The following is a 10,373-nucleotide window of genomic DNA, read 5'->3' as shown; positions in this document are numbered from 1 at the left end:
AGGTCGTTAAGTGGATGGCTGCAAGGCCTGCTAGGGATGGTTCCAGGCTGGATGAAGCTGTGCCAGAAGAAGGAAGATGGACGTGCATGGTATGGAAGGCAAGGAAGTGAAGAAGTGCATAAAGGTAGGCATGCTGGAAGGATGGATGCTGCATGTATGGATGGATGGATGATGGGAGATTGATTAATGACATGACTGGATGGCTTGAAAAGGAGGATGATGGATGGATGGATGGATGGATAGATCGCTGAAGGGATGCTTGAAGGAGTTGATAGGATGAGAAGGAAGGCAGCTGGATGAATGAATTGATTTATTGACTTGATGAAGGAATGTCTGGATGGATGGGATGATGATGGATGGATGATGGATGATGGGAAAGATGGAATGGCAGGGATGGAAGGATGGATGATGAGCTGAAATGTAAATAAGGATTGGAATTGATGATTGAGAGGAATGATGGAGAGGAAGATGAAGGATGGATGGAGGATGGATGGATAGATGAAGGATGGCAGGATGGATGGAGTAATACTCAGAAGAATGGAGTGAAAGAAGATGGACTGGATGATGAATGGATGGATGATGGATGGCTGAAAGAATGGATGTGCTGGATGATAGATTGAAGGAAGATGGATGTGAATGCATGAAAGATGTATGATGAAGGAAGTGATGAGATGCAATGATGTATGGATGGAAGGATGGAGTGGATGGTATAGATGTATGGAAGTATGGATTGTGATGGATGGAAAGAAGATGGATGGATGGATGATGGATAGATGCTGTATGAATTGCATTGAAAGAATGATGGAAGATGGATGGATGGATGGATTGATGGATGAAGGTATGGATGATGGATATTGGAATGATGGGTGGATGGATTGCTTCATCAGTCCATCAGTTATTCATTCATTGCATGCATTCCATCATTCCATCAGTTATTCATTCATTCATTCATTCATTCATCATTCCATCATTTAGTCATTCCATTCTTTCGATTTCATTCATCATTTCCATCATTAAATTCATTCAGTCATTCATCATGCATTCGATGCAGTCATTCAGACTGTCCATCAGTAGAGTCATGCCATTGCAGTCATTCTGTTTCAGTACGTATTCCCATCATTTGATTCATTCATTCCATGCATCATTCATTCATTCATTCCAGTTTTCCATCATTCATTCATTCATGCCATCATTTATTCAATCATCATTCATGTATTCAGCTATTCATCATTCATTCACATCATTCATTCGGATTCATTCATTCATTCCTCATTTCCATCATTTATTTCATTCATTCTTATCATTCATTCATCATTCCATCATTTATGTCATTCATTCATTCGCATCATTTATTCATTCTTTCATTGATTCATTCATTCAATCATTCATCATTCCTATCATATATTCATTCATTCAGTCATTCATCATTCTCATTTATTCATTCATGCACTCATCCATTTCCTCATTCATTCATTCATTATTCCATCACTTGATTCTTTCATTCGAATTCATTCATTCATTCATACTTCCATCATCATTCATCTCATTCATTCATTCATTCATCATCCATCATTCAATTCATTCATTCATTCATTCCAGTTCATTCATTCATTTAAATTCCCATCATGTATGCATGCAGTCATGGCTTTCAGCATTACATCATTTATTCATTCCATTCATTCATTCATACATCATTCCATACATTTATCATTCATGCATTCATGCAATCCATTCCACATTTATTCATTCATTCATTCATCATCCATCATTTAGTTCTGCCATGCATTCATTCATCATTCATAATTCCATCATTTATTCAGTTCATTCATTTGCCTGTTGTTTTGTTTTCTTTTTTTGTTTTTCGTTGTTTCCTATCATCCATTAATTCATGCCTTCATTCATTCATGCATTCCCCATCATTCATTCCATTCATCATTCCTCATTCGCATCTTTTATTCATTCATTCATTCCATTCATTCATCATTCCGAGCATTTATTCATTCATTTATTGATGCATTCATTCATTCAATTCATCATTTCCATCGATTTATTCATTCCATTCGATTCATTCATCATCATTCCGATCATTTATTCATTCATCACTCCTCAATGTAATTCAGTCATTCAGTTATTCCATCATTTATCATTCATTCATTCAGTGCATGTCATTCATTCAGCAGTTGCATGTCAGTCATCAGCATTCCATCATTCAGTCATTCCTTCTATTCATGCATTCTTACAGCATTCAGTTCATTCATTCATCTTTCCATCATGTTATTCATTCATTCATTCATTCCATCATTCCATCATTTATTCATTCAATTCATTCATTCATCATTCCCCATCAGTTATTCATTCATTCATTCAATCATCAGTCCATCATTATCATTCATTTCATTCATTCATCATTCCATCATTTATTCATTCATTCATTCATTCATTCATCATTCCATCATTTATTCATTCCATTCGATTCATTCATTCATCATTAATTCTAGCATTCATTCATTTTCATTCATCATCGATTCCATCATGTATTCATGTCATCATTCATTCATTCATCAGTTCCATCATGTATCATTCATTCATTCATCCTTCCATCATTCATTCATTCATTCATTCATTCATTCATTCATTCATTCCATCATTCATTCATTCCATTCATTAAGCATTCCCATCAGGTTAGTTCATGCAGTTCATATTCATTCATTCAGTCATCCATCACTTATTCATTCATTCATTCATCTTCTCAGCATTTCCATCTTTATCATTCAGTCATTCGATTCATTCGATCAATCCATCATTATTCATCATTATAATTCAGTCATTCATTCATCATTCCATTCATTCATCATTCATTCATTCATTCATTCCATCATTATTCATTCATCATTTCATTCATTCATTCATTCATTCATTCATTCATTCATTCATTCATCATTCATTCATTCATTCATTCATTCATTCATTCATTCATTATTCATTCATTCATTCATTCATTCATTCATTCATTATTCATTCATTCATCATTCATCATTCATTCATTCATTCATTCATTCATTCATTCATTCCATCATTCATTCATTCATTCATTCATTCATTCATTCATCATCATTCATTCATCATTCATTCATTCATTCATTCATTCATTCATCATTCATCATTCATTCATTCATTCATTCATCATTCATTCATTCTTTCATTCATTCATTCATTCATTCTTCATTCATTCATCATTCATTCATTATTCATTCATTCATCATTCATTCATTCATTCATTCATTCATTCATTCATTCATCATTCCATCATTCATTCATTCATTCATTCATTCATTCATTCATTCATCATTCCATCATTTATTCATTCATTCATTCATTCTTCATTCATCATTCCATCATTATTCATTCATTCATTCATTCATCATTCCATCATTTATTCATTCATTCATTCATTCATTCATCATTCCATCATTTATTCATTCATTCATTCATTCATTCATTCATTCATTCATCATTCCATCATTTATTCATTCCTTCATTCATTCATTCATCATTCCATCATTTATTCATTCATTCATTCATTCATTCATCATTCCATCATTTATTCATTCATTCATTCATTCATCATTAATTCATCATTCATCATTTATTCATTCATTCATCATTCCATCATTTATTCATTCATTCATTCATTCATTCATCATTCCATCATTTATTCATTCATTCATCATTCCATCATTTATTCATTCATTCATTCATTCATTCATTCATTCATCATTCCATCCATTATTTCATATCATCATTCATTCATTCATCATTAATTCATCAGTTCATTCATTCATTCATTCATTCATTCATTCATTCACATCCATCATTTTATTCATTCATTGCATTCATTCATGTCATCATTCCATCATTTATTTCATTCATTCATTCATTCATTCATTCATTCATCCTTCCATCATTGATTTCATTCATTCATTCCATTCATTCATTCATTCCATTCGATACATCATTCCATCATTCATTCATTCATTCATTCATTCATTCCATCATTCATTTCATTCTTTCATTCAGTCCATTCATATCATTCATTCACATCATTCCATCATTTATTCATTCATTCATTCATTCATTCATCATTCCACATTTATTGCATTCATTCATGTCCTTCATCATTAATTCACATTCATTCGAGTCATTCATCATCATTCATTCATTCATTCACTCATTCATTCAATCATTCATTCCATTCAGCATTGCATCATGCCATCATTCCATCATTATCATTCATTCATTCATTCCATTCATTCACTACATACATTCATGCAGTTCATTGCATTCATTCATTCATTCAGGTCCCCACTATCGAATTCATCAACCAATTCTCCTAACTTCCGCACACATCCACCATCCCAAGAAACCAAACACGCCCCCTGTGCGGTGCCCCCTAACACCCTTCTATACCAGACGCACCCAAGACTGTGAATACCAACCTTAAAAAAGGACCATAGCCTCCCCTCTCCGCGTCAGTGCGCAGAAATGCAAGACACATGAACCCACTCCACCTTCCTGAACAAACCCCCTTCCCCCAAATATCATCAATATTCAGGGATCACCAAGCAGCTGAATGTGCTTCCCTCCCGCCGCCCCAGCATTTGACATTAGCAATAAATAGCGTTGATACAATGATGGTCATTATGTATCCATAAGAGACTTCTGTAACGTTTTCTATCACTGTGTTATTTTGTCATGTAAACAGAGGAAGAAATAGAGGGAGTCCTTGAAAAGACAGAAATCAGCAGCTGCATCCTTATTTTTTGGCTCCCAGGCTGAAATCAGGTCCAGAGCAACATGTGCTACAATTTATATCAAATGCTGGATGGATTGCATCATTATGGTAACATCTGAAATAAATGTTTTTAAAACCGCACCCAGCTCAAAGCCATCCAGGTCACAAGTTGTTCTCTTCCTGCTAAAGTGTAAATTACAGCAGAAAACAGGTTGTGAAATTCCTCCCAGACTTTTATAAGATGCCCTGAGGAGGCAGCTTTGATCCAACAGGCTGGGACTGTTCATCAACCAGTCATGGTCCCGCCCCTGGCACTCGCTCAGGTTTCTGTCACTCTCATTACAGGTGCTGGTCATAAAATTAGAATATCATGAAAAAGTAGATTGATTTCAGTAATTCCATTTAAAAAGTGAAACTTGTATATTATATTCATACATTACATACAAACTCATATATTTCAGATGTTTATTTTGTTTAATTTTGATGATTACAAATGACAACAAATGAAAATCTCAAATTCATCATATCAGAAAATTAGAATATTGTGAAAAGGTTCAAAATTGATGGCCCCTGGTGCCACACTCTAATCAGCTAATTAACTCAAACCACCTGCAAAAGCCTTTAAATGGTCTTTCAGTCTAGTTCTATAGGCTACACAATCATGGGGAAGACTGCTGACTTGACAGTTGTCCAAAAGACGACCATCGACACCTTGCACAAGGAGGGCAAGACACAAAAGGTCATCGCTAAAGAGGCTGGCTGTTCACAGAGCTCAGTGTCCAAGCACATTAATAGAGAGGCGAAGGGAAGGAAAAGATGTGGTCGAAAAAAGTGTACAAGCAAGAGAGATAACCGCACCCTGGAGAGGATTGTGAAACAAAACCCATTCAAAAATGTGGGGGAGATTCACAAAGAGTGGACTGCAGCTGGAGTGAGTGCTTCAAGAACCACCACACACAGACGTATGAAAGACATGGGTTTCTGCTGTCGCATTCCTTGTGTCAAGCCACTCTTGAACCACAGACAGCGTCAGAAGCGTCTTGCCTGGGCTAAAGAGAAACAGGACTGGACTGCTGGTGAGTGGTCCAAAGTCATGTTCTCTGATGAAAGTAAATTTTGCATTTCCTTTGGAAATCAAGGTCCCAGAGTCTGGAGGAAAAGAAGAGAGGCACTTCATCCACGTTGCTTGAAGTCCAGTGTAAAGTTTCCACAGTCAGTGATGGTTTGGGGTGCCATGTCATCTGCTGGTGTTGGTCCATTGTGTTTTCTGAGGTCCAGGGTCAACGCAGCCACATACCAGGAAGTTTTAGAGCACTTCATGCTTCCTGCAGCTGACCAACTTTTTGGAGATGCAGATTTCATTTTCCAACAGGACTTGGCACCTGCACACAGTGCCAAAGCTACCAGTACCTGGTTGAAGGACCATGGTATCCCTGTTCTTAATTGGCCAGCAAACTCTCCTGACCTTAACCCCATAGAAAATCTATGGGGTATTGTGAAGAAGAAGATGCAATACACCAGACCCAACAATTCAGAAGAGCTAAAAGCCACTATTAGAGCAACCTGGGCTATCATAACACCTGAGCAGTGCCACAGACTGATCGACTCCATGCCACGCCGCATTGCTGCAGTAATACAGGCCAAAGGAGGCCCAACTAAATACTGAGTGCTGTACATGCTCATACTTTTCATGTTCATACTTTTCAGTTGGCCAACATTTCTATAAATCCTTTGTTTTTATTGGTCTTCAGTAATATTCTAATTTTCTGATATGATGAATTTGAGATTTTCATTTGTTGTCATTTGTAATCATCAAAATTAAACAAAATAAACATCTGAAATATATGAGTTTGTATGTAATGTATGAATATAATATACAAGTTTCACTTTTTAAATGGAATTACTGAAATCAATCTACTTTTTCATGATATTCTAATTTTATGACCAGCACCTGTATACAAACACAGACATCAAACATTAAAAAGGTGAACAGTTTTATATTGTTCAAACGCTTTACAGCACTTTATTTTATTGTTTATCTTTTAACTCATCACTATTATGTTATTCTGATACAGTGACTATTTTTCTATAATCTTTTTGCTGATGTAAACACCAGGATTCCCCCATTGTGGGACAATAAGGGGATTTCCTATCCTATTCTATTTTATTCTATTCTATCATATTGTATTTTATTCTATCCTATTCTATCCTATTCTATTCTATTCTATTCTATCCTATTCTATTTTATTCTATTCTATCCTATTCTATTTTATTCTATTCTATTCTATTCTATCCTATCCTATTTTATTCTATTCTATTCTATTCTATTCTATCCTATTCTATTTTATTCTATTGTATTCTATCCTATTCTATTCTATTCTATTCTATCCTATTCTATTTTATTCTATTCTATCCTATTCTATTTTATTCTATTCTATTCTATTCTATCCTATCCTATTCTATCATATTCTATTTTATTCTATCCTATTCTATTCTATCCTATTCTATTCTATTCTATCCTATTCTATTTTATTCTATTCTATCCTATTCTATTTTATTCTATTCTATCCTATTCTATTTTATTATATTCTATCCTATTCTATTCTATTGTGTTCTATCATATTCTATTTTATTCTATTCTATCATATTCTATTTTATCCTATTCTATTCTATTTTATTTTATCCTATTCTATTTTATTCTATCCTATTCTATTCTATCCTATTCTATTTTATTCTATTCTATTCTATTTTATTATATTCCTAAAGTGGGACAATCTCCATCCTGTTCAATAAATGATCAGTGTTTTTAATTCAGAGTAATTTTCATGTGAATGTGCTTTACTGGAGGCTCCATGTTTGTCAAAGAACACTACTGCCACCTACTGGTTTGTGACGTCACGGTGCGGTATCGGCTGTTGATCAAGTCCCAGTGCTGTATCTGGTGTTTGTCAAAACGCTCTATTATCCAAGTCATCTTAAAAACATTCTTCTTCCAAATGTTGGCTACATATTACGGGTTTTTTCTCTGGCCAGAAGTTCGATGGCAAATCCTCCCTCTTCAAGTTGGCGATCCAACGACCAACCCGTCCGTGGAGGATCAGGAATCAGAAAGGTGGAATAACTCTTTTTTTTTCACTTTTACCCGATGTATTCCAGCATCCAGCTGCCATGCTTGGGGCATTGTCAGTTTCACTATAGCTCTGGTGAATTTCAATGGTGAAGTCCTCTGGAAATCTTCAATAATTGTTGTTGATTGCAGATGTGTCTAGTAGTTCCCATTGATTTAGCTTGTAAAGCGGGGAGAATGGCGCTAGGCTTACCGCACCGTGACGTCACTGCTGGAAGATGGCAGGAGGGAGGGGCTACTATATTTGGGCAAAAATGGCCGCTCCCAGACTCAGTGATGAAAAATATAGTTTTTATTTGTTTACAGATTAAGGCTAAATTAATTAAATCACCGCGAACGTATTAGTTTTAGGTTAAAAAATAATGATCCATTGATTATTCCTTGCTTTTCCTGACTTTTCCTTTAAGGTTCTGAGAATGAGCAGAGTGAACAGATCTCCTCAGTCAGTCATCAATGTTCAGCATGTTTTACACTGTGGATCTCTGAGCAGAAGAAGGAGTTCAGGTAAGCTAAAAAAAAAAAATCTTCTGGTGGGACGTCAGGGACAGACCACAGCAGATCAATACAAATCAAAGCCTCCAACGTCTGTGTTTTATATATCTATAGAGAGGGCGGCGTGCAAAAAATTTGATCTACTTCAGTTTGCCAAGAAAGCAAAGCAGGTCAAGGATGCAAACTTTCCTCCTGTTCATCCTGTTACCAGAAGTAACTGCCATACTAAAGCAGAAACTGTAAAGTCACTCAAACTAACACTTTTTTTTTCTAGATTTTTCATTTCCAAAGGGCGGAAACATGAGCTGAGGAGCCAATCGAAGGATTAACTGAAGCAAATGGGGGGTTATTTTTTGTTGCTTTTTTATATAAATTTAAAAAAAGTGTTTTTATTTGTAAATCTTACAAAGAAAAGCTATTTCATATTAAAAGGAGAATGAATTCAGTTCAGGGCTCTTTTGTCAGTTCCTTTATATTTCCACTAGATGGCAGCACAGCAGTTTGACCTTTCGACCTTTAAATTGATTTTTATGTAAGACATAACATTTTACTGTGTAACATCATTTAAAAAAAAGGAAAACCCCCCTTCTTCTCACGAAACTGCTTTCAAAAACATGTTAAATATCAAATTTCTCCATCTGTGCATTTAAACACAACATACACAACATACACAACAAATAAAAGCAGCAGTTGTTCTGTTTGTAGCCTCTCCAGTTAGACTCCAACACCCGGTCCTTTGTAGGTTTTTAGGAGTTAAACTTTAAAACCAACAATATAAAGAAGCCATTCTTATTCGAAGAGTAAAATTAGGACTTCATTGATGGAAACAAAAAGAAATTATGCATAAAATGTTCTGAGCAATGTCAGTTGTATGAGTTTATATAGTAATAAAAGTACTAAAGTAATAGTTGTTAGAGTCCATTGGGGATGCATCGTATATTTGATTTGTATTCCTTGTATCTTATTGGAAACTATAGGTTTGCATAGGGACCATAGGGACATGTCCCTACCAACAGTTTGGACCGACCTACTTGTCCCTACCAACAATTAGATGTGAATAAAATTTTTATAATTTACAATACAGCTTTGTTGCAGCAGTAGAGGAGATCTCGCAAAAGTATTGCGAGATCTCGCAGGAGTTTATTTTTTGCGAGATCTCGCAATATGTTAAAACTGAGCAAAAGGCTCTGATTGTTTTATACACACCGGCAGGGTTTCCTCATGCAGAAAAGATCTTTATGAGACGATCATAAAGCATATTATTTATATTTCATAGTAGAGAATATCTAGGATGTCTGTCTGGAGTTTACCTCTTGCAGCGGCTGCTTGCAGAGTGGACAGCGGACGTTGTGGTCCAGACTCCTCTCAATGCAGTTTTTGCAGAAAGTGTGGCCGCATGGAGTCGTTACCGGCTCAAAAAACAACCTGCAAAGAACAGAGTGGCAGATAAAAGGTTTATTTAAATACAGCGCAGCTCAGTGAATATGCTGCTAATAATAAGTGTGCTGTACATTAGTTTAAAGTCTGAGAGTTAGCCAAACATTAACCGTGATGCAGGAGACGGCACAGACAGAATATTTGAGTAGACCCCACATCTTTAACCTATGGGCGCTGACATCTTGGGTGGGTCGACGGCTCCAATCAGTATAATGTGTTGAGCAGACACACAATTTTCATTTACTTTAACTCGCTGAATATTGAACTAAATTTTAAGGATTTGTGTTTAAATTTTTTGTTTCTGAAAACAAATATTTCATTGTATTTAAATATTCTTAGTGGGATTAAGACTAATAGAATATTCTGATTGGATGTGTGCATGTTGCAAAGCACAGCGACTACTACATCTTTATATATTTTATTACTATATACACAAACATATTTATACAGGTACACAAAAATATATATATGCACCTCTCCCTCCACAGGTGTATTGATTATTTATTTCACAGATGGACATTATTA

General features: G+C 35.4%; 1 protein-coding gene across 1 annotated transcript in view; it reads right to left on the bottom strand.

The window, feature by feature from the left end:
* Positions 1 to 10,373, bottom strand: part of lonrf1 (LON peptidase N-terminal domain and ring finger 1) — a 41,505-nt gene that overhangs the window by 9,962 nt on the left and 21,170 nt on the right. The window contains exon 7 of the mRNA XM_038268199.1: positions 9,704 to 9,836. Within this exon, the coding sequence (XP_038124127.1) occupies positions 9,704 to 9,836 (133 nt within the window). The remainder of the gene's footprint in view (positions 1 to 9,703; positions 9,837 to 10,373) is intronic.

Source organism: Cyprinodon tularosa, unplaced genomic scaffold (genome assembly GCF_016077235.1).
Source record: "Cyprinodon tularosa strain WSP-4 unplaced genomic scaffold, ASM1607723v1 ctg698, whole genome shotgun sequence".
Lineage (NCBI taxonomy): Eukaryota > Metazoa > Chordata > Actinopteri > Cyprinodontiformes > Cyprinodontidae > Cyprinodon > Cyprinodon tularosa.
This window is presented reverse-complemented; position numbering and strand designations above follow the sequence as displayed.